The sequence below is a fragment of the Carcharodon carcharias genome, chromosome 5 (assembly GCF_017639515.1).
Source record: "Carcharodon carcharias isolate sCarCar2 chromosome 5, sCarCar2.pri, whole genome shotgun sequence".
Taxonomy (NCBI): Eukaryota; Metazoa; Chordata; class Chondrichthyes; order Lamniformes; family Lamnidae; genus Carcharodon; species Carcharodon carcharias.
In genome coordinates this window covers 122,247,787-122,273,624 of record NC_054471.1, presented here as the reverse complement: position 1 = coordinate 122,273,624, position 25,838 = coordinate 122,247,787, and the positions used below count along the sequence as shown (strand labels likewise).

The 25,838-nt window shown below is 46.3% G+C and overlaps 1 protein-coding gene across 1 annotated transcript in view; it reads right to left on the bottom strand.

Moving 5' to 3' along the window:
- Positions 1–1,646: 1,646 nt before the first annotated feature.
- Positions 1,647–25,838, bottom strand: part of LOC121277751 (vesicular inhibitory amino acid transporter-like) — a 90,838-nt gene continuing 66,646 nt past the window's right edge. The window contains exon 9 of the mRNA XM_041187390.1: positions 1,647–2,798. Within this exon, the coding sequence (XP_041043324.1) occupies positions 1,647–2,798 (1,152 nt within the window). The remainder of the gene's footprint in view (positions 2,799–25,838) is intronic.

The window sequence follows — 25,838 nt, the reverse complement described above, 5'->3', positions numbered from 1 at the left end:
GGAGTAAATTGGAAGGGTGGGAAAAATATGCTATTCAGAAGAGGTGATCAAACAAATCAAATCAACTTGAACAGCTTTGGACTGTTTGGTTAATCCTGAAAAAGAATAATTAAGTTTTGGATTGATAAGTAAAAATGAATAATGCATATATCCTTTTATCTGTAGGGGTGTAACTGAGATATTGTGGGAAATTGAATTCCCTCTAACAGTCAGCAGCTGGACCCTGTGACTGTCGTAATGATGCTGGTCCTTTGAGCAACTGAGGCACCTGCCTGCCTCATGATGCAAATCAGGCTCCTATCATGATACAAATTTAACTCCCTAACAAGTGGAGTAGATACATTTTTTTTATTCTTTCATAGGTAGGCATCACTGGCACAGCTAGCATTTGTTGTCCATCCCTAAATGCCCTTGAGAAGGTGGTAGTAAGCCACTTTCTTGAACTGCTGCAGTCCACCTGATGTAGGTATGCCCATGGTGCTGTTAGGAAGGGAGTTTCAGGATTTTGATCCAGTGACAGTGAAAGAACAGTGCTAGAATTCCAAGCCAGGATGGTGTGTGGCTTGGAAGGGAGTTTGCAGGTGGTGGTGCTCCCATGCGTCTGCTGTCCTTGCCCTTCGTGGTAGGGGTCGCAGGTTTGGAAGGTGCTGTCAAAGGATCCTCGATGAGTTGCTGCAGTGCATCTTGTAGATGTTACATGCTGCTACCACTGTGCACTGATGGGGGAGGAAGTGAGTGTTTAAGGTGGAGGATGGGTGCCCAATAAGTGGACTGCTTTGTCCTCGATGGTTTCAAGCTTCTTGAGCATTGTTGGAGCCACACTCATCCAGGCTTATAACTTGTAAATGATGGACAGACTTTGGGAAGACAGGAGGTGAGTTACTTGCCACAGGATTCCCTGCCTCTGACCTGCTGTTATAACCACAGTATACATATAGTGGTCCAGTTAAGTTTCTGGTCAATAGTAAGCCCCAGGATGTTGATAGCGGGGGATTCAGCAACTGTAATGCCATTGAATGTCAAGGGATGATGGTTATATTCTCTCTTGTTGAAGGTGGTCATTGCCTGGCGCTTGGGTGGTGTGAACGTTACTTGCCACTTATCAGCCCACCAGCTCTGCTGGTAAAAACTGATAGACTCCTAGCAGAGACGCAGTCAAGTGTGGTGTCAGGAAGAATAGATGGGCTCCTCTGGGCCTCACAAAGAAAATTTGGCCACTGCCATCTATGTCTGCATCTAATTCAACCCATGAAATGTTCCTAAACTCAGTGCTGCCCCCACCCAATTTACCTGAGTACCGGCCTAGCACCTCTGGGCTAATCAATCTTTGTGGGTCCAAAGCTGGCAAGCTGTGTTTGGGTGCTTGTTTCATGGAAGGCAGTTGGCTGGCTAGATGGCAATGAAACCCAGCCAATAAATGGATCTTGCCTCCCACTGTAACTCTTAGATATGCGCCCTGCACATCCCATTACATTACACCCAGGAATTAAAATTCTCCTGTATGCATCTGTTAATAATACTAAGAAACTATGTAAAGGACATGACCCAGAAAGAAGTAAAGGTGACAATAATCAAATGGCAGGTTTTGTATTTGTTTATATATAACAGATACTTAATTTCAGTTATCAAAGGGGTAAGATGCACATTTAACTTCTTCTGAAAGAATGACTTAGTCCTTTCACTGAACAGAATATTCCAGAAAGACCACAAAGTGATCCTAGGAAGATAATGGAAATGTCCAGGAGTCTTTGCAGATTACCTAATTTATTCCAGAGCAACCTCAAGTGAAAAACTGAAGGAAGAAGAAAAGTCAAAACAGCTCCTGTAACACTGCCTGTTAACCCCATTAAGAGGTCAAAGTGGGGCATAAATATGGCCATTAGGAGTGTTAATATCAATAAACAGCCTCGCAGAACAAGTGCCCAGATTTGAGCTTTCGCTTCCACTGAGCTTCGATTCAAAATACAGCTTTGCAAAACTTCAGCAGCTGCATAAAAGGGCAGCAGATAGGAAAGGAGAGCCTTGACCACCAAGCACAAATTCACCAACATCCGCAGGATGAATGGTAGGTTATCTGTGATTACTTCCTTTGTTTCATTTCCCCAGGTTAAAAATGTGACTAGAACAAAGACTGTTTTAAAGATACATGCAGATAAATGAGTCCATGTCAACATGCACACAAAGTTACCCTTGTTTTTCATGCTGCCTTCCAGAGTTGGCAGGAAAATCTGTGAAGTGTAGCTGAAAGTGATAACTCCAATGGAAACCAAAAAGTTTTCAAAATCCATTGAAAACTTTACCCTTTTCCATGACCATTTCTGTGCTTGTGTCATACAACAAGTAATCACAATGAATGTCACAACAAGATGGACCGCAGAACAAAGAAGACTTAGCTTTGATACAATCCGAAGATTTTGCATGAAAAGACATGGGACCAATATAACAACTGCTATAATAAACCAAGTTTTCTCTGACATTTGCATATGTGGGAAACTGTGGAACATGAGATTCCCACTTACCACTAGATATAAAATACAGGTCATAATTAGTTCAGCTAACTGGGCACAATTAACAATTTTGCCTCCTAGTTTGGGGAATAGTTGCTTGCAGCAGGCATTGGCAATGTCTTCGTATGATGTCCTCACTCTGACATGCTGTCCTTCTTCATTTTCTTCATACAAACAAGCAATGAGAATTTTGCCAGTATAGCAGCAAATAACAGCAGCTAACATGATGAGAAACAATCCAACATATCCACTGTGCAGAACAGCGTATGGCAAACTCAGGACAAAAATACCCTGAAGAAAACAAAAAATAGAAAGCTTTCAAGTAAGTTGTCTGCTTTAGCAAGGTAATATGTAAAACCATGCGTAACTATTAATAATATATTAATTTATCGGAGGCTGTTACATGCTGCCAGTTGACAGGAAACAAAAAAAGCAATGGATTAAATCTGTGAAAGCCAAGCTGGTTGGAATTCGTTGCTCTATAAAATAAATTAGCCTAGAAATTATTGTTCATGATAATAGTGTCAGGATGTCTAACTTGCTATAATATTTGTGTGGCATCCCTTGATCTGCTGTTTGAATGGAGCAAATAATCCATTTCTTTCAAATGGATTAAAACCTCCATTAAAACAACAAATAGGGAAATTCCAAAAATGCTTACTAATGTTGCAAATAGAAATTTCCAGGCTATTGCTCTATTTTATTTATTAGGAAGCAGTAAATATTTTCTCAGAAATAATCAAAGCCAATGAATTATACCAAACTTTAAAGGAAATCTTCCTTTGTCATTTTGCTTCAATCCATAAATAGTTGTTAATACTGTAATTCAAACCTAATGAGGCCAGCCAAAGAAGATATAGCTTCAAGACTCATATTCATTAACTTGCCTTACACAGTGTTCTTGCGTTTATCCTTTATTAATATGCCCACAAGCAAGCTGAACACAAAAATGCATGAAATATTAATAAATCACATCAGTGGTAAAAAAATAATTATCAAACTCTTTGCTAAAAGTTTCCCTTTTTGGAACTGATACTAAGAAGTTGTTTTCATTTCTCTGAATCATGTAGACTTGAACATTTCTCTTGCAAAAGCTAAATCATCTGAAGTGACTACAACAAAACCACTCATTAATCTTCAAGGTCTCAGTTATAGGAAAACACTGGAGAAACTGGGCAGAGTTTTATGATGTCCTGCCAGTGGGTTTGCAGATGGCATCGGGGGGCTTATAAAATTCTCTGGGTGGCATTCCTGCTACCCTCCTACCTGGCCCCATTCTGCCCACAATTTTACAGAGAGGCAGACAAGGTCTTGGGTGGCTCGCTGACTCTCATCCTAATTTAGGTCCTTAAGTGGCCAACTGTTGAGGCTGGCAGGAGCAGTTCAGGGGCAGGAGGGAAGCCCAGCAGGGCACCCTGCTCAGGCCTTGGGTGGGAAGCGGGGATGGGCACCTTCCTCAAGGGCTGCCTATTCATATTGGGCAACCCCCAGCTTCCAACGCTGCTCCCCACCCCCCCCAACTGCCACCAAGGTCTTCCTCCCCACAGGAGCTCCCACACCCCCCTGGCTTCTCAATCAAGACCCTCGCCCCACTTTACCCACCCTCTCATGTCTCATCTCCCCTCCCTGCTATGAGACATGCGACACTTACTTCATCCTGGCCTTTGATAAGAATCTGAGGTCTGCTTGCAGTCCCAGTCCTGGTCACTGCTGCCATTAACACTGGAATGACAGAGCCATTGGTCAATCAGGTTAACTGACAGCTCTCTGAGGCAGAACTTCTGCCCCTCACTCAGACGGAAGACCCGTCTCCAGCCAATTAACTTTCCCCAAAGAGTTAAATGACTGAGGGACTGCTGTACTCTTTGGGTGGCGGGGCGGAAACTGTACCATCTGGAAAACCCTGCCCATAAAAGGAAAGCCTGTCACGTTAATCTTATACAAGTATATCATCAGGAAAATGTGACTTGCTTTAATTGTGAAAATAAAACAAGGGGTCACAGGGAGAGGAGGGAGAGGTCCCAGACTGGGGAGGGTGGAGTGGCCCACATTAGGCCCCTCACTCACTTTGAGGAGCCTTTGTGCTGACTGGAGAGGGCATGGACCCTGCCTGCAGTGACAGTGAGGTAGGTGGCGAATACCCACATGAGGATCCTGTACCGCATCATCCGTCTCTCAAAGCAACTGTGAGTGCTCTGTTCCCTGCTTTTGATTCTGCTGCCATGCACTAATTATCTCCACTTTGGTTCACAGGGAACTAACACCGTCAGCCAGCCAGTCCTTCAGCTCCATCCATGTCCTCCCCTCTTGCCAACAGGACTCCTTCTCTATTAAAGAGCTGGAAATAAGCAGCATGGAAGACCTGTCACTGTGCTTACCCACACCCTCCATCAACATAGATACACACCTCGGTGGGACCTAGATCTAGAGCAAGCTCGGGTTCACAATCTGGTGGTCACTGCACGGACACATATCCGCAGCAGGAGGAGCAGGTTCAGCTGAGTTCCCTGGCACTCGGAGGACTGCTGGGGAAGAGGCATCTGTGAGGTCCAAGTCAGATGATGAACCTCTGGATTTGGTCTTCCAACTCATTGTAGAGAATCAGCAGAGGTCAGGGGCAGAGCTGTTGGAAGCCTCAACAGGGTAGCACGGGAGTCGGAGGACTGCGTCCGCCTGCTCTCTGATGAAGTGGTGCCCACATGTGCGCACATGTAGGTCTCTATGGGAAGGATGGCAGAAGCCATGGAGACCCTGGTCCAGCAGAACACAGGGATTTGCGCAGACCTGCAATCCGTTGTGGTAGCCATTGGTGAGTTACTGCAGTGGCAACGTGAGAGGGAAACAGGGCACCTCGACGTCCCTTCAGGTGTTCTTTCCTTCAGGGAGTCTTGCCGGGGCCCTTGGGCACCCAAAGGGAGAAGGAGCAGCAGCTGGAAAGCCCTGGGTTATCCACTCAGGAATTGCAAAGGCTGCCCTCTCCCTCTGAGTCCCCTTTGCCTGTAACCCCCGCATCTGAGCTGACCTGCATTTCTGTCCACCCACTGAATGCATTGCCATGCAGCACCTGCTCCCATCCGACACAATTCTCTCACTTTTGGTTTTAGAAGCATGTTATGTGTAACATTTGTCTTTTGCTCCCCATCCTTTCCCCCTCCTCCAGTCACCCATGTCCTTTCCACCATCACTGTCAACCCTCCTGACATCACCTTCCACCTCCCCACCGTCAGCTATCAGCCTTTTTCGTTCAGGGATGTCCATGTGAATATGCATGTTCCCTACCTTCCCGATAGCACCACCCCTATCCACATTAACCTCTCCGACCACCACCTACCCACCCCCAGGATCCGAGTCTGCCTTCAAATCCCCATCAGCTACCCTCACCATCAATTCTACTGATATCGTTGCACCCTCACTCTCCCAGCCTACTGGCTCACTCTGTTCTCTCTTATTCTTACCAGCAGTGTGTACCATCTACACAAGATCCACCGCGGAAACTCACCAAGGCTCCTTGGGCAGCACCTTCCAAACCCATGATCGCATCAGATGCATGGGAACACCACCACCTGGAAGTTCCCTTCCAAGCCACTCACCATCCTGACTTGGAAATATATTGCCGTTCCTTCACTGTCACTGGGTCAAAATCCTGGAACTCCCTTCACAACAGCACTGTGGATGTACCTACACCACATTGACTGCACCGGTTCAAGATGGCAGCTCACCACCACCTTCTCAAGGGAAACTAGGGATGGGCAATAAATGCTGGTCCAGCCAGCGAAACTCACATCCCATAAAAATGAATTTAAAAAAGCTTCTTCCTCCCCCAAGACTTGTTCCTCCCCAGACACCTTACTCCCCTCAGACTCCTTCCCCTCTGATTCCTTCCTCCCCCCAGTCTCCTTCCTGCCCTCGGATTCCTTCATCCTCCAGACTCCTTTTTCCTTCCGGACTCTTTCCTCCCCCTAGACTCCTCCACCCTCCTGACTCCTCCCCCCCAGCACTCCTTCCCCCCCCTTACCTCTTCCTTACTCCTTCCTCCATCCTTACCCTTTCCTCCACCCTTACTCCTTACGCCCTTTTACTCCTTCCTCCACCCTATTTCTTCCACCCTCCTTACTCTTTCCTCCCCCTGGACTGCTTCCTCCTTCTAGTCTCCCTCCCCATGGACCCCTTCCCCTTCAGAACTCCTTCCTCCACCCAAAGTCCTTCCTCCCCACCGAACTCCTTTCCCCTCCAAATGCCTTCCCTTACACCTTCCTCCCCAGCTGCCATATTCTGCCCTGTTATACCCTCCTCCCCCGTACTCCCTCCCCACCTCCCAGCCTTACCCACCCCCCCGGCGCCTTTGTTCCCTCTCTTAATCTCACCCTGACACTTTCATTTCCCCCTCCCAACCTAACCCTCGACACCTTTGTTTCTCCCTCTCCCAATCTTACCCCCTTGACACCTTTGTTCTCCCCCCAACCTCACCCCCTGACACCTTTGTTCTCCCCTCCCAACCTCTCCCCCCAGTTATGACACAGCAGGTGGTAAATGCTGAGTTGTTCAAATCCCAAAGGGAAACTTTAAACAACTGCCATGATTCGTTTTGAAATTTGTATAAATTTCAAACTAATGCCTTGAATTCAGTCATAATAAGACCACTGAGTCTTATAGGTTTTACAAAACTAGGTTAAATGTTTATTAATAAGAGAAATAACTTTACATGTATCTACAAATTACTACTATGATAACTTCTAAATCCTCTACTTAATCTAACTCCCAGTTACACTTTTGTTAAGGCAACAGTAAAACACATAGATTTTGTTTAGCTATCTTCTCAAATGAAATAAAGAATGCTTCAACAGCTCTTTCCTCAAACTTTGGAAGAACTTGTACAAATTTAAACATCTCCCTGCTGGGTTCTGACCTGGAAATAAGTCATGCCTCACCTACTGCTGTCTCTTTAACTGCCGGCATTTTAAGCTGGAATTCTCTTTCTGTCTCTCTCTCTCTCTTTCTTCTTCCTCCTTTTCTAATCTCACCATTTCTAATTTGCTTTCTTGTTTTCTCTCTCCTGCCTTTTTGCCTGATTTTTTTAAATGCTCTTTCTTTTTCTGCTGCCTCTAGTTCCGTTTTCTTTCATTCGCAACTGAATTTGAGTCCATTCCAACTCGGTCTCTCAGGTATTCCTTCCAACTTCAAATGCTGTGCTATACCTTCAATTATGTCTGATTTCCTCACCCCTGCAGGTAATCCTAATTGTAACTTATCTGCCAATTCCATTAACTTTGCTTTATTTAGCTTTTGCAAACCAACCAAAGTTATAACTTCAACTCTCGCACAAGACTTAGAAATTGCCAAAGCCATGTTGCAGTCTCACTACTACACAAAAGCCTCACACCAGCTCCTGAATTTAATGTGCTTCTCCTACTTATAGGGAAAAAATTTCCCCCCATTGGGAGGGAAGTGTGGGCATAGGTGTGGGCAGGCGTGCCTCTGATCGGCACCCCCAATTGGGGGCGCGCTGCCATTTTACATGGGCGGGCCAATTAAGGCCCACCCAGCGTGATGTCTGCCGGAAGTGCTATGCACTCCCTGGGCGGTCGGGAGGGGGATTCCCTCAGCCAGGAGTACTAAAGAGCGTGCACTGAAGTCCCTGAGGCTAAGTGCTGCCTCAGGGAGATTGGCTCCGAATTAAAATTTGCAACACAAATGATGGAAAAATTTCCCTGACTTGTCCCCTCATGTGACACTGTCATATGAGTTGGGATATGTCCATAACTTTTATTGAAACTTTTATCAAACATTTAAATATCCTCATAAAACCTCATCCCGCTTGTGGATGAGGTTTCATGCTTTTTCCGAAGCCCGCTGGGGCTCCTGGCCTGCCGCCAACATTAAGGTTGGTCAGGCAGGTCCATTTATGGCTTTAATTAGTTTCTCAATGGCCTCAATAGGCCGTTGACAGGTTGGCGGGGGCATAGCCGAGTCAACTGTGCGCCTGCTGATCTGAAAATGGAAATGACGCAGAGTGACGTCGGGAGCTCCACCCGATGTCATCCTACGTCAGCTTACGCCCGCTCACCGATGGGAAAATGCTTCCCATAAATTTAAGATTAACCAGCTCCAAACCAATCAAGGAATTTCAAATATATCCTGCAAACAGTACCCAATTTTTGTTATGACACAGCAGATGGTAAATGCTGAGTTGTTCAAATCCCAAAGGAAAACTTGAAACAACTGCCACAACTTGTTTTGCAATTTGCCTTGAATTCAGTCGTAATAAGACCATGAAGTCTTAAAGGGTTATACAAAACTAGATTAAACATTTATTAATAATATAAATGATTTTAGACATATACACAGATATACAAATTACTACTTTGATAACTTCTAAATCAACCACGTAATCCCCGTTACACTTTCGTTAAGACAACAGTAAGACACATAGGTTTTATAAGACCTAGACAAAGAAATATATTACCCTGAACAAGTCAAATTCAAAGTGAGTTTTCTTAATTTCAGTTCTTTGAAAACAGCAGGTTGAGGCATAGATGCTGAAGGTTTTTCACACTTGTAAGATCTAAAATGTCTACCCTTAACACAAAGCCTTCACTTCTTTATACATATTTTTCGCTTTGAATGCAAATTCCCATTGTTTCACTATGTCTTTGTACTTTATCTTCCTGATAATAAAACCCTCTCATGGCACTAATTTTTACTAGTAATCTTTGGGAAAAATAAACACACTGTTTCTAAACTTCACCTGGCTAGGTGACACATTTCACCCCTCCTTTGAAAACAACCTAGTCTGATTTATTTAAAAGTGCAATGTCCTTTCATTCTAAAGATCCCCCATGTTTACCATGTTTACTTCAAAGCCTTCAGATCAGCTGTCTTTAATCCAATTAAGACTCACACATACATATAGACAGAGATACCACTATTTTACAATCAATTCCAATAACATTATTATATCTTGCTGATACCCCCCACCCCCAAAACCTTCCTTCCCCACCTTCCAAATTTACCCCCCTTGGTACACCTTCCTCTTCCAGTCAAACCTTGACTTTCGTCTCCCACACACCCCCAGTACACCTTCCTCTCCCTCTCACTGCTGGAACTTCCTCTCCACTCCCTTGATGATCATCCATAGTAAACCACGACCAAGGCACAAAAGTCGACCCTTAAAGTGATTTTCCACATTCCATGAGCTGCTTCGTGAGCCATGTCCATGAGAATCTACCCAGCATGCGTTGCATGCTCCTCCAGGGTCCTGTTACTGTTGGGGTCCAGCATTTTCTGCTCCTTCGATGTCCACGGCATGAACAAGGCCCTGACGGTAAGTCCCGAATTCTGCATGTCACACTTGTCAAGATGTGTTCTGCACCGGCATGTTTTCCCATCGACGTAGGTGGTAAATTTGATGTGGGTGGATGATTCTGGTGAGCTGGGCTTGTAATGATATGCAGATGTATTAAAATGAAGTTCCGGACATGTGACGGCAGAAAATGTGGCCCGCTGTTGACGGGCGAAGCGGACAATTTCAAACTGGCTTCATGACATTTTAAAACCGATTTTTGGCCTTCCCGCCATTTTCTCCGCTCACACCCTCCATGACGCCTGACTCCAGCGGGCACAGAAAATTCCACTCTAAGGTATCTTGTAACAGGGTTGCTGAGTGTCTTTGTTTTCTAGATGATGCAAAAATAAATTGCAGAATATATTAAAAGACATTTTTGCCTAAAGTTTTGCATTTAAACTATTACCAGGTGCTTGTTTTTATTTAACTCCAGAAAGACAAAGATGGTGCTTATACTGGTTTCTTTTATTTATACTGAAATTTTTTAAAAAAATGATTGATAGTAGAAAATGTATGTTCAGAGTATGGGCGGAATTGTCTGGTCCCGTTGGCATTGGACGTCACGATGAGTGGAGGGTCCGTACAATATGGCGAGAAGGCCAAAAGTCGGTTTTACGCCGTGGTGAAACCAGTTTGTGATTGACTGCTCCACCTGTCAATGGTGGGCCTCATTTCCGCGTGGGGACATGGGGCACCTAATTTCAATACCTTAGCATCTCATTAAAAGCCCTGCTCGTCAGAATAATCCCCCATGTCAAATTTACTGCCCATGTCAGTGTGACTTCAGAATGGCGTGCTTCATGATGGCCTTTATAAGGCGTGCACCTGGCGACCTGAACTTGGAGGGGAACTCGGAGATGAGTGCACATAACCTTGCGCAGTGCTTGTGAACATCGCCCGTGTGACATCAAGGAAGAGGCGCTGCACATTTGAGGGGGCACAGGCAAGTTGTATTTTCCCGACTGGCTTACAGTGCAGTGTCAGGGCAAGGGCTCCAGTGCAGATCAGTCTGGAGGGCAGGGGGCAGGGGAGTGTTGTTGGGAGCTAGGCAGCACATACTGAAGGAGGTACACAAGCACATGCTGTAGGTTTGGGGGGGGTGGGGTGGGGGCGGGGGCGGCGGTGCGGTGGGGGAATTGTGGGGAGGTGCTAGGCAGCACAGACTGAGGGAAGTACACAAGCACCTGCTGGAGGGCTGGGAGAGGGGGTTGGGGGAAGTGGGAATGCACTTGGAAAAGCTTGTCAAAAGTGAGCATTCTTCCACAGTTGAGACCGTTCAGCTGCAGCTCCATTGACATGACTGGAGTTGGGCCTCTGAAGCTTTCCTGCCCACTCAAGCAACGCAAAAGCATGAAAGTGCCACCAAGTGTTCCAGAACCTTTCATCTCTTGGGCTCAGACTGAAGATTAATCTGCGTTTTAGGGGGCAGCAGAATAATTGCATGACTGGGTAAATTGTAGAAACCCCTTGTGACAGGTGACCATGGCACAATCACTGGTGAAGGTGCTCAGAGCCCCTTGCAATCTTTTTATTAAGGTTTGGACCAGTCTCCCACATGGCTCAAGCTAACAGCGCAGCCTTCAGAGCGTGTTAGGAGAATGCCTGTGCCTGAGCTGAGAGCACAGCATGCAGTCCAGTGGCCAAATCTGCTGCCAATTGGTCAAGTGGGGTGGAGATGGGTGGGGTTTTGGTCATGCAATGAGTGCATTACACACTGGCCTTCCAAGTGGTGGCCAGTATACTCCTGCATGCATGAAGGGGCCTTCAGACTTAACCAAGAGATGTGCTTAGGATGCCTATACTAACCCATGTGTCTCTTTCTTTGATTCTGCAGGAGGAGAACATCCTGGTGATTTAGTGGTATGCCTCATGGTTTACAGAGACCAGAGAAGAAGAAGAAGAGAGCTGCGGAGGCTTGGCAAAGGGAGGAGCACCCCTCTCAAGATGAAGGAGCAGCAGGACCTGCTACGCTAGCAACTGAAGATTCACAGAGAGCCGTCTATAGATGGCGCTTGTCATTTCTGCAGATGACTGAGGGTCAGTGTCACCACAGACTGCACATGTCTAGGGAACTGGTCTTTCGCAAACGCCGCCTGCTTCAGGACTTGGCGCCATGCGAACATGGAGGGCATCCATTGCCAGTGGTGGTGAAAGTGAGAACGGCACTCAACTTTTACATAAGTGGGTCTGTCCAGGGCTCCACAGGTGACCTGTGAGGAATCTCACAAGCCTCCACCCGCAAGCGTACACAGGTGATCACGGATGCCATTTTCCCGAAGGCACAGAACTTTGTGCATTTTGCCCGGGATCAGGGAATCCATAAAGCAAGAATACTGGGATTTTCCCAGATCTCTGGTTTTCCACTGGTGCAGGGTGCCACCAGCTGCAATCTGTGGCAACAAGCAGTCAACTACATCAACCGCAAGCGCTTTCACTTGCTCAATGTTCAGTTGATCTGCAATCACTACAACTTGCCCTACAGGTCTGCGCATGATTCTCATGGAGTGTCCATAACCCCTACATCTCTAGCAGGTCTCAGATCCCTGACAGCTTCCAGGGACCAGAGAGGCTGCAGGGTTGGCTCCACGGGGTCAAGGGCTACCAAAGAGGACATGGCTAATGATGCCTGTGCAGCGAGTTCAGACTGCAGCAGAGTGACGGTATAACGAGGCTCATGCCGTGACCCAGACTTTGGTGGAGCAAACGATAGGCATTTTGGAAATGAGATTCTGGTGCCTCAACATGTCTGGTCTAGCACTGCAATACAGTCTGCAGAGGGTGTTGCACATCATTGTAGCTTGCTACACAACTTGGCGCTGCAACGGGGGGAGGAGCTGGCTGAGGAGGAGATGGAAGAGCTGCAAGTCTCCTCCAATGAGGAAGACATTGAAGGGGATGACGGTGATGAGGTCCTTGAAGGTGATGATGCGTGTGATGAGACCATTGCGCCGGCCAGACGAGGCAGGTGGGCTCTGGAGGCCCTCATAGCCACAAGATCCACGGACGATGATAACGAAATGCAGTGAGGACAGCCCTGACATCCTCACCTTGCATCTGTGAATGTTTGACTCCTGTGATGGCAGTGCACATACTCTCAGTGCTCAGGCTCATGTCATGGAGACACTGCAGAGGCCCTAATAGTCACTAGAATCCAGGAGGGTGATGACGACATGCAGTGAGAACACTCCATAGATCTTCACACTGTCTCTGTGTAATAACTTGAGGGAGGAGCATGTTCGGTGCAAAAAGGCTTAACTTTTATTCAGGACACATGTAGAGAAGCTTACATGCTTGTTGCCATCTGACTGTCAGAAAGCCACGCCCCGAAGCATAGCCCACACAAGATATTGGTTAAAGCCTCCGCAACCGCGCCACATGGTGGTTGATTGATAGGAGGGGGGACAACAAATCTAGTTGCCACATTTCCTTCCCCTTAAGTTCCTTGTGTTAACATGAAGATCACGTCTGAAAATTAATAAAACATTTGTAATGTCTCTTGTAACTACAGATTAAGTCTCTGAGGTGCTCTGGTCAGAGCAACACAGCTCTACTGAGGGAGATTCTGGAACAGGAACAATGGGGTCTTGGACTGTGCAAAAAGATGCATCATTGGAATGGGGTGGTTCTGTATTCAACAGCTCGTTGGGTGTGTCAGGAATAGCAGCTGTAACGCGATCATAAACTTCAGAGATCGGCAGCGGAACATCGATCACAGGTTAATCTTGCATTAGTTGGGATGTTTCTCTCGCTTGAAAGTGATCCACGTTTGCACACTACTCTGTTCTCAACTTGAATTCAAAATGACAATGAACCAGTTTCTGAAATGATGGCTCCTGGAATCCAGCATGGTTCACTTCCAAAGTTACACACGTACACAGGGTTGCCTACTTTGAATGTACGAGCACCGCTGTGTAGGTTTCTGAGTGGTTTGTTTCTGTCTCACCATCCCCTCCAATTTGGGAAACACCAAATCCAGACACAGGTGCAAGTGGTGCTTCATCAGCAGCTCTGATAGCATGGAGCCAGTAGTAATCTGGGCGTTGTGTAGTAACTCAAAGAATTCTGGAAAGACAAGACTCCAAAGTATCTCCAGACAACTTCTTCATACCGACTTTAAAGGTCTGAACAGCTTTCAGCGAGATCATTTGATGAACGATGCCAGGGAACAGTTTTTATGTGCCGTATACTGTTCAGGTCTGTGAACCTCTTAAATTCGACGCTGGTGAAAGCTGTTCCACTGTCACAGATTAAAGGCAAACCATGTATACTAAAGGAATGACGCAGCTGAAATTGGCATTTTTACCTCATAGGCATCAAGCTGCTTCGAATGTGCATTGATGAGTAACAGGAACATGGAGCTTAGAAACAGTCCCACATAGTCAATATGCAGACTAACCCAAGGATAGCCAGGCCATTCCCATGGGTGAAGAGGAGCTGAAGCAGGTAGCTTCTGGTGTTGCCAGCAAAGGGAACAATGTTTAACCATGTTCTCGATGTCCCTATCTATTCCTGGCCACCAGACATAACTATGTGCCAACATCTTCAACCTTGACGTGCCTGGGTGTGCTCTGTGGAACGCTGCCAAGAGTGACGCCCTGCCTGAGAAAGGACCATGGCTCTGGAACCCCACAACAAGATTCTGGCAACTCAGTTCAGTGCTTCTAGAATAAAAGGGGTGCAGGTCATCAGACGCAAGGGTAATTGGGCAGCCTTGTAAAATGAAGTCTTGAGACTGGGTCTCTGCTCACCCAATTCTTGATCTGTAAGCACATACAGGTGATGAATCCAAAAAAATTAATAACAACATTAACTCTTGTGGAACGGGCATGTTGGCAGGGCTGCCCGGTAACGCAAGACGACTAAATGCGTCTGCATTGGCTATAGGCGAGCCAGAGCGGTACTTGTACGTGTACGCATAAGCTGATAGTGTCAGGGCCCAATGTTGGATTCTCGCTGAAGCTGGAGGTAGAATAGCTTTGTTTTCGCTGAACAAACTTGTCAGTGGCTTATGGTCGGACACAATTGCAAAATGTCGCCCGTGCAGTATTGGTGTAACTTCTTGACACCAAACACTCTGGCAGCCCTTCTTTCTCCAGCTGGGAGAAGCCTTTGTCATCCTGGGAGAATGTTCCTAAAATGTAGCCAATGGGCCTTTCTGACCCATCTTCCATTTTATGTGACAAAACGGCTCTATGCCATGGGGGAAGCATCACATGTCAGCACTAGCTCTATGGCTGGGTCACAATGTACCACCAAACATGATGAATGAAGCAGATTCCTCACTGCAGCAAAGGCTTCTTCTTGCTGTGAACCCCATGACCAGCAGTGGTTCTTCCTCAGCAACAGGTGGAGTGGTGCAGGAACTGCAGACAGGTTAGGTAAAAAAATGGCTGTAATAATTTATCATCCCTAGGCATAAGCTCTATCACATTACAGGGTGATGGTGCATCTTCAGTGGCTTGGGCCTTGTCTTCAACAGGACGCAACCCCATAGCGTCCACTCTGTGGCCCAGGTAGGTTGCCTCCGATGCTTGAAATGTGCATTTTTCTTGCTTCAAATGCACAACCACGCACGGAAGTCCCTGCAGGAAACTCCGTGGTTGGATGAAAAATGGCACATGCAGATGAAACTCCAAAAGGCAACTAGGTGTACTGGTAGAGACCTTTGTGAGTATTGATTGTCACATACTCTCTTGATGTGTTGTACAATTCCAATTGCTGATGTCTAGCTTGGTGAATGACTTGCCTTCTGCTAACTTGGCATACAAGTCATTGATTTTGAGAATGGGGTATTTGTCTAACTTTGCTGCCCTGTTGCCTGTCAGTCTGGAGTCACCATATATACATATAGTCTGGTCTGGCTTGACAACTGGGGCAATGGGTGCGGCCCACTCATAAAACTGGACAAGCTGAGTTATACACCCAGGTTTTGCAACCCGCACAACTCTGCTTTCACTTTTTTCTCAGTAAGGCACCGGCCTGGCCTTGAAGAAGCGTGGTGATGCCTGGGGATTTAGTTTGCAGACCCTTCAGTTTTCCCATTTCATCTTGGAAAAGTGTTATATTTCTTCAAGAGCTTTGGAATTCCATAGCACTTCAAATGGAATGTTTCTGACCAGTCAAGTTTTATTTTCTGCAGCCAATCTTGACCCAAAAGATGGGCCCCTTCCCCCTCTACGACCATCACAGGAAGCTAAGCAGTTTGATGTTTGTAGCAGACTGGGACAACAGTAATGCCTTTGACATGAATGAGCTCTCCAGCGTAGGTTCTCAGTTTGGCGGACGTGCGCTCCAATGTCAATGGCTCACTGCCTTCACTGAGGTACTTGAACATGTGCTCCCCAACAACAGTAGCTGAAGCACTGGTGTCCACCTCCATCTGCAGTCATTTGCCATTCACCTGCACTATCACTGCAATGGGCTCAGATTTAACAGCAGTCAAACGATACAGAGAGTATACATCAGCAGCATCAGCTTCTGCAGTGTCAGTTTATTCAGTCAGATTTGTTCTCAGCTTTGCTATTTTTTTGTTCTGCACTGCCTAGCCAGATATCCTTTCCTGTGGCAATAGTTACACCTGCCTCTCTAAATCTGCATACATCTGCTCCATGATTCCCTCCACATCTATAGCAAATGTGTACCTTGTCAGCTGATGCATTGTAATTAGTCTTCTTGACTCATCGTTTGGTAGAGGGGGAATCGTGCTGAAAATCTGCCATGCCACTCTTTGCGCCATGCTCAGTGGCAGGCTTCTGTCTAACATGGTGCACTGTTCCATTATTCACTTGCTGCAAATCTTGAGAGTCTTTTGCGGTACTCTCCATTGCGAAAGTTCCAGAGCGCGTTTGACAGTAATATCCGATTCAGCAAGCAAATGGCGTATGGCATTGTCATTCACCTTGCATACAAGTCTGTCCCGCAGCATTTCATTCAAGGCATCCCTGAACTCACAGTACTTGGTCAGCTGTTTCAGGTTCACCACAAAGGTAGCAGTAGATTCCCCCAGAGCATCAACTCTCGTGTTGAACTTGAAATGCTGCATAGTTACAGATTTCTTTGGCTGAAAATGCGAATTCACAAGCTCCACTAGCTCATTGTACGACTTAGTACTGGATGCATCCATTCAGTTAGGTTTCTGATAAGATCATACATTTTGCTTCCACTCAGCAGGGTTGTTCTAAGTTTACCTTCATCAGTAATTTCATTCTCAATGAAATAGAAACCAAATCTCTCGACATACTGACTCCAATCCTCTGCATCTGTATCGTACGGATTGATCCTTCCAAACAATGGCATGATTGATAAGTCTTCTTTATTCTCTTTTTGGCTCTTCAGGTGCTGGCTGCTTTCCTTTTTCTTGCGTTCACCACTTTAAATGCAGTTACTGCTTTAAGACAGTGACCGATTTTTTTCAAACCTCAGGCTGTCAGCAGCTTGTCAGTCTGGCTCTGCGATTTTTCCCCGCTTTTTGGAATCTCAGCGTGCTCACCGGCAACGGGGCTGGGTTGCTTTTTCTGTCACCTCTTTTAAAAAAAAACACTACAGGAACTCTTCTTTTTCCTCTTCTTGAATTCTACAGGCCCCTTCTATTTTTTCTGCCTGCGGTCATCAGCTCTCAGTGTTCTGGCAGCAATGACAAGCACCATCAAGGTGCATGCATCATTAATCCTGTGAGTGTGAAGCAGACCATCACTTTGGCCTGAAGGTTACACACTGCATAGGGCAGAGGCCCTGGACTGGGACACCTGCCTTTATCTTGTGCAGGAAGCAAGGTTTCACATCTGAGTGACATGAACACTGATCATCATAACAAAGAGCAATAGGCAGAGAGACATTCTTGGGAGTTTATTTACAATAATGAACATTATGTACAAATAATTAACACCCATCCCCAGGCTGTGCAACTACGTCTTCTTAGCCTTCCTAACCCTGCCACGACGTCTTGGTGCACCCCCGACATCCACAGCGGAGGTGGAGGCAGCCTTCTGACTGCTACATCTTGTCTGCGATGACATTGGCGTGTGTCCTCTGGAGAGCTGAGACCTGGAGGGCCCCAGCCTGCTTTCGGGGTCCAGCTGCAACCTCCTCAACCTGTTGAGCTGGAGCTTTAGGTGTCACAGGAAGAGGGGATTTGGATCAGCCGAACATTCCCGGAGTCACTCGATGGATGGTTCCGGTGTGTCAAGCTGCTGGTCCTCCTCCCTATGGGTTCCCATTGGCCCCTGCCTGATTCCTTGAGGAGAAAGAGAAGCTGGAGTGAGATCAAGCTGCCCCACACCCCTCCTGCGTTGACACTGTTGGAGGCCAAATATGACATCAGTGATGGAGTTCAGCCCATGCAACAGTGCAGGACTGATGTCCTGGACCAAGGTCTCCATGGCATCTACTATCCTACCAGTGTTGACCTTGGTGCATCGGCATGCTGGCACTATCACCTCAACCTTAAAGCAGATCAACTCCTCCATCGTGCCTTGCAATCTGAGGAATGCAGAGGACATCCCTTCCTGATGTTCCCGGACTTGCCTTTGCAGCTCCAGCAAGTGAGGTATAACCGAGTCCAGAGACTCTTCATCTGACTCAGACATAGCAGATTTCTGGCCTCCAGCAGTCCCTTGAGTGTCAGGAACCTGGGAAATCCCTGCCGGTGCCTACTGCGGATGCGACAGTGCAGTGTGCTCACTAGATTGTGACTCTGAGGTTATGTTAGAACTGGGTTCCACTGAGAGGTATGTCTCTGTGCTGGTGGAAGGCATGGGTGAGCGCTGTGACAGGACTTCAATTAGGGTGTCATTAGATTCTTCTTCCGAGGTGTCTTCAGGGCTTGAGTCAAGGACCTGGGTCATGGACCCCCTCGGTGCTTCCAAGCTCTGCCTGCAAAAGTAAGGACAGATAATTAGGTCATGGCAGGGGGCTACAGAACAGGGGAACTCACTCGCAGATAAAAACAAAAAACTGCAGACGCAGCATGGTTCCTGATGGATGTTGCACTGCTGGATCCTCATTTGGCTGAGCACCGCTAACCTCACCGTCAGCACAGGTAATGTGCAGGTCATCACTGGCCAGATGGATGATTCTATTTTCAAAGCCTGTGAGGACTTTGAAGCCGGGCATTCCTCCACCAGTCTGCAACCTCTCCCTTTTGTTGTGTGCTAGCTGTTCTACATGAATAAGATGGAGACTGTAAGCAGGATACCTGCCATGCCAGATGATAAGTATGCCTGGCATGTGTGGTTGGTGAGTGGTGCCATGGACAGGAAGAGGATACGATCCGTAGGGCAGATGAAGGTGTGTCTGAGAGAGTGAATGGTGATGCCCGTTAAACTGCCAGTGAGTGAGATCCCTGTAGATATGTGATGGGTTTGTGAGTGTGAGTTGAGAGTGATGAGAAGAGTGACTTACCCTGGTGGAACAGAGAGACCATTCATCCTCTTTCGACATTGGGTAGTTGTCCTCTTTTGCAGGGCATTGGCGCTGATCACCACTGCCACTGCCTGCCATGTTGGATTGGTGACCTTGCTTGCTGGTCTTTGTCCAGAGCTGGGGTAGAGGACTTCACGGTGGGCTTCCACTGCGTCCAGTAGGTGGCCGAAGGAGGCATTGCTAAATTTGGAGGCAGCATGTTTCCTCCTTTTGTCAGACATAACTTTCCAGCAGATTTTGATCTCTTAGAGAGTGCTAGCTCTGTATAGGGGCAGACTTAAAATAAGGCAACTGGATTATTGTAGGCCTGAGGTGACGGCGGGGTGGGCGAATCAGAGGCTGCCCGACCAGCGATTCAGCGTGTTTCCCGTGACTGGATTATTAATGGAGTGGGAAGCGCCGGGAATGGGGTGATATGGCATGAAAACCCGCCATTGCGGTCGGCAGGTAAAATGACTTTTTTTCACTCCCGCTACCATACTTAGTGCGAATCTGGGATGATTCCGCCCACTAATTATTTGAATTAATTTCTCCAAGTGATTGAAAAACATGCTGGTAGATAAATTTAAGAAGCCTTTTGGGTAAAATGTCATTGCATTTACGTCCGAGAGTCTACTGCTGAAGGAAAGACAAAATGGGTGATTACAGAAACTGCATTTTATTTTATTTATACTGAGAATTCAAAATTAATAATTGTTTACAGGAGGTTTTAATTAAGCAGCTGTTCTAGATTTTCATTTATGCAGTGCATTGGATAAAATAAATACAAGTGAAAAACACATGCTTCATTTTCTCTGGGGAGAAATCTTAAGATTTATCCTTTCACTGAAGGTGGTGCCCCCCTGCCAGCATCACCCCCCCCCCGCCCCTGCCCCCCCCCCCCCCCACCACCCCTTCCCCATGTTCTGCATTAATGTTACCACTACCATGTGACATCTGTTAGGGATATAAAATTATTCATCTCTATTCATTTCTGGATGTCACTCTTCAGATGTCACAATATCATTTCACAGCCAGAATTCTTCTACCAGTGTTCCAGCAGCGATGAACTTCCATCCTTCTGTCCACACTGCTGAAACCCTGACCCTAATATGCATCGTGGGCTTCTAGGGGATTTTCATTGCCAAGCGGATAGTTTCTCACTGCCTGGCTGAGAATCATGACAGTGGGTCACTAAGAATGTTGTTGCAGTAGCAGAAGAAGTGGTTGGATAGTTAAAAAAGTAGAGTGCTCAGAGAATGTCTCACTAAAGACCTGGAGCATTTATCATATATATAATGAAGAGAAGACTATAACAAGGCCTCAAGGAGGACCTCAGGACCACTTCCTGGGTTTACTGCCAACCTTCCCAATGTGACCCTGGGAACAGCGGTAACACAGGAAGATGGAACAGAAATCACCGTGGATTTGAACATCCCATGTATTAGTCGGGATAGGAATGATCGGTAGTGGTTGTAGAAAGAATGGGTTGGGGAATACAGGTAACGTGGTGAGTAAGAAATCGACCTTGTCACCTGAAATTTCCTTCCTTCTCCACTAAATTTGAGGCGTGAATGTGGACGAGACTCAAGGCCATCATATTTCACGTGCCACACATAATTCATTGATCTAACTTCTGGATTCATAAAATAGCAACAAGGTGAGATCTAAAGAATTAAGAAACATTAATGCAAAATGACAAAGGTGGCTACAAAACTACCATTGAGAATCTACTAAGAACATATGGAAGCAGGTTATCCTGATATGTTCAGTAAAGAGAAACTAGCATTGAAAAGGGCATCACTTCACACTCAAAAACGGCACTCTCAAAAGCAAAGAAATCCCTTTATAAATGTTGCACCGTCTGAATCACTTGCTGCTTTTTACCACTTCTTACCTCAACTACATCTTAGCCATGTAAGGTAAGGAAATAATCCCCACCACTTCCATGGATTATGCGGCAGCTGAAAATAAAACACTTTTTTTGAACACATGGGTGCTGAGAAAGAGGATGCAGGTTGCTAAGAAACAAACATGCAGCAATGACACAGACATTTCGTATTCTTTCTAGATTCAGACGCAGGTCTATTTATTTTGAGATCTGAAGAAGTACTGACAATCATTGTTCTTGTAGGCCAGGATTAACATTATGATTGACAAAATAAATCAAAGGTCCTCTGTTAGCTTATTGTAAACCATTCCAAGCCTGTACTATCAATCATCATCATTTTAAACCATCCAGAGTGTCTAGGAAATGACAGTCCTATCCTTTTAGGTCCAACTAAATTTTTAACCTTCCTTGGCCAACTTTATTCCAAATAAAATTGAACATTACCACAAAGTGGAAGCAAGAACAAATATCCTACTGTAGCTTTAGATTTCAACCCAGTTGAATGCTGTCCTTGCATTTGATGTATTAAATAAATAAACATGAGCAGCAACCATGGCTTATTTTCATGCATACCCTTTCCATGTGGATGTCAGATTTTAGTGATTTTAGCTTTTTTGACCCTTCAAAACCTATTGAAGTACCACTATTGGTGCAGCATTCTATTTCTGTGCATATCAGTCTTACCATATAAAAAGATGGTGAGGGCCAATTAGTTTACTTCCATTACTTTTTAATTTTGTTCATCTCAGTTTATGTCTCCCTGAACAACAACCTCTAAGGCCTTTGCCACTTTCAAATTGAATCCATTAATTAACAAGTTTGCAATAGAGGACTTGGGTGACTTGTTCTCTAATTTACCCTCCTTTTCTTGGTAAGTACCTCCCCAGATGGTATGGTCACAACTGGCAATTCAACATGGCAAAGATTTTCTCTGTAGCATGATCAGAAAATCATACAGTGTTCTTTATAAGTGTCATTGAGTCCTACACAACCCCTCCTGGGCTTGTTCTTGGAGTGGACATAAAATTTGATGGGTGGCATGACCACTGCCTTCCTATCCACCACCAACCTGGCCACCATAAAACGGTAGGCAAGTGACGAAATTGACAGCTCTCCTGATATTTTTGAAAAAATAATTACCATGCAATTGAGCTTGTCAACAAGGCAATTGCCCTAGTTATTACAATGCCCATGCCATAATACAGTTGGAATGGGCTGGCAGGCAAGAGTTAGAACACCATTTTTTAAATAAAGGTGAGGGGTGGGCTACATTCTTTAGGGGGGGGGGGGTGCTCTGTGCACATCAGGAGGCACTTCCTCCAAGATGATACCCATCCCTTTGTGCATCCTTGCTGGCCTCAAAAACCCATCTTCTCAACCCCCTCAGACCCATCCCTAGGATGCCCAATACCTTCCTGCCCTAAAGGGCCATTTACTTTAGTCAGGGATCCATTGCTCTTCAGCCTGAGGCGTCAATGCAGTCCTGGCAGTATGCACAACTGAGTTCTGGCACTGCTGGGACTGCAAGGATTGTTGGCCAATCAGATTGGCTCCCATTGAAGGAAAGATGTTCCACTCTCTGCTCATTTAGGCCACTCTCAGCATATTATTGCTTCAGGACAGCCTTTATTAAAGTATGTTTTTACGATTTGAAACCACCTTCAGGGGGAGACAGTGGCGTAGTGGTATTGTTGATGGACTAAAAATCCAGAGACCCAGGGTAACCCTCTGGGGACCAGGTTTGAATCCCACCACAAGAGATGGTGAAAATTGAATTCAATAAAAAGAAATCTGGAATTAAAAGTCTAATAAGGACCATGGAAGCACTGTCATAAAAGCCCATTTGGGTCACTAATGCCATTTAGGGAAGGAAATCTGCTGCCTTTACCTGGTCCGGCCTACATGTGACTCCAGACCCACATTTAATGTGGTTGGCTCTTAACTGCCCTCGGAAATGTCCTAGCAAGACACTCAGTCATATCAATCCACTAAAAAGTCTAAATGGGATGGAACCAGATGGGCTACCTGGAATCAACCTAGGCACCGGAAATGACAATAGCAAACTCAGCCCTGTCGACCTCAGAGTCCTCATTACTAACAACTGGGGGCTAGTCCCAAAATTGGGACAGCTGTCTCACAGACTAGTCAAGCAACAGCCTGACATAGTCATCCTTACAAAATCATATCTTACAGATAATGACCCAGACACCACCATCACCAATCCTGAGTATGTCCTGTCCCACCGGCAGGACAGATCCAGCAGAGGTGGCAGCACAGTGGTATACAGTTGGGAGGGGGTTGCCCTAGGAGTTCTCAACATCGACTGCGAGCCCCATGAAGTCTCATAGCATCAGGTCAAACATGGACATGGAAACCTCCTGCTGATTACCATGTACTGTAACCCCCAAACCCCTGCCACACCCTCAACTGATGAATCAGTGCTCCTCCATGTTGAACACCACTTGGAGGTAGCACTGAGGGTGGCAGGGGCACAGAATGTACTCTGGGTGGGGGACTTCGATGTCCATCACCAAGAGTGGCTCAGTAGCACCACTACTGAAAGAGCTGACCGAGTCCCAAAGGACATAGCTTCCAGATTGGGTCTGCTGCAGGTGGTGAGGGAGCCAACATGAGACTTGATCTCATCCTCACCAACATTCCTGCTGCAGGTGGATCTGTCCATGACAGTATTGACAGGAGTGACCACCACACAGTCCTTGTGGAGATGAAGTCCCGTCTTCACATTTAGGATACTCTCCATCATGTTGTGTGGCACTACTACCATGCTAAATGGGATAGATTACGAACAGATTAAGCAACTCATGATTGGGCCACCATGAGGCACTGTGGGCCATCAGCAGCAACAGAATTGTACTCAATCTCAATCTGTAACCACATGGCCCAGCATATCCCCCACTCTGCCATGATCAACCCTGGTTCAATGAAGAGTGCAACAGGGAAATGCCAGGAACTGCACCTGGCATTCATAAAACTGAGGTGTTAACCTGGTGAAGCTGCAACACAGGATTAATTGCATGTCAAATAGCATAAGCAGCAAGTGGTAGACAGAGCTAAGTGATTCCAAAACTAACAGGTCAGATCTAAGCCCTGCAGTCGTGCCACATCCAGTCATGAATGGTGGTGGACAATTAGACAACTCACAGGAAGAGGAAGCTCCAAAATCTTCCCATCCTCAATGATGGGGGAGCCCATCAGTGCAAAAAATAAGGCTTAAGCATTTGCAATAATCTTCAGCCAGAAGAGCCGAGTGGATCATCCATCTCAGCTTCCTCCAGAGGTCCCCAGCATCATGGATGCCAATATTCAGCCAATTTGATTCACTCCATGTGATATCAAAAAGGGCTGAAGGCACTGAATACTGCAAAGTTTATGGGCCCTGACAACATTTCGACAATAGTACTGAAGACTTGTGCTCCAGAACCTGCGATGCCCCTAGCCAAGCTACAAAACTGGTATCTACCTAGCAATGTGGAAAATTGCCCAGGTATGTCCTGTACGCAAAAAAAGCAGGACAAATCCAACCCAGCCAATTACCAACTCATCAGTCGACTCTCCATCATCAGTACAGTGATGGAAGAGATCATCAACAGTGCTTTCAAGTGGCAGTTGCTTAGCAACAACGTGCTCACTGATGCACAATTTGGGTTCTACCAGGGCCACTCAGTTCCTGACCTCATTACAGCCTTGGTTCAAACATGGACGAAAGAGCTGAACTCCAGAGGTGAGGTGAGAATGACTGCCCTTGACATCAAGGCAGCATTTGACCAAGTGTGGCAGCAAGGTGCCCTAGCAAAACTGAAGTCAATGGGAATCAGGAGGAAACTCTCCACTGGTTGGAGTCATACCTAGCACAAAGGAAGACGGTTCTGGTTGTTGGTGGTCAATCATCTCAGTTCCAGGACATCACTGCATGAGTTCCTCAGGGTAGTATCCTAGGCCCAACCATCTTCAGCTGCTTTATCAATAACCTTCCTTCCATCATAAGGTCGTGTGGGGATGTTCACTGATGATTACACAGTGTTCAGCACCATTCGCGACTCCTCAGATACTAAAGCAGTCCATGTCCAAATGCAGCAAAACCTGGACAATATCCAGACTTGGGCTAACAAGTGGCAAGTTACATTTGTGCCACACAAGTTCCAGGCACTGACCATCTCCAATAAGGGAGAATCTAACCATCACCCTTTGACATTCATGGCATTACCATTGTGCAATGCCCCACTATCGACATCCTGGGGGGTTGCCATTGAACAGAAACTGAACTGGACTAGCCATATAAATACTGTGGCTACAAGAGTCGGTCAAAGGCTATGAATCCTCACCCTCTAACTCCCCAAAGCCTGTCCACCATCTACAAGGCACAAGTCAGGAGTGTGATGGAATACTCTCCACTTGCCTGGATGAGTGCAGCTCCAATTACACTCAACAAGCTTGGCACCATCCAGGACAAAGTAGCCTGCTTTATTGGCACCCCATCCACAAACATTCACGATGCACAGTGGCAGCAGTGTGTACCATCTACAAGATACACTGCAGAAACTCTCCAAGCCTCCTTAGGCAACACCTTCCAAATCCACCACGGCTACCATCTAGAAGGACAAAGGCAGCAAACACATGGGATCACCACCACCTGGAGGTTCCCCTCCAGGCCACTCACCATCCTGGCTTGCAATTCTTT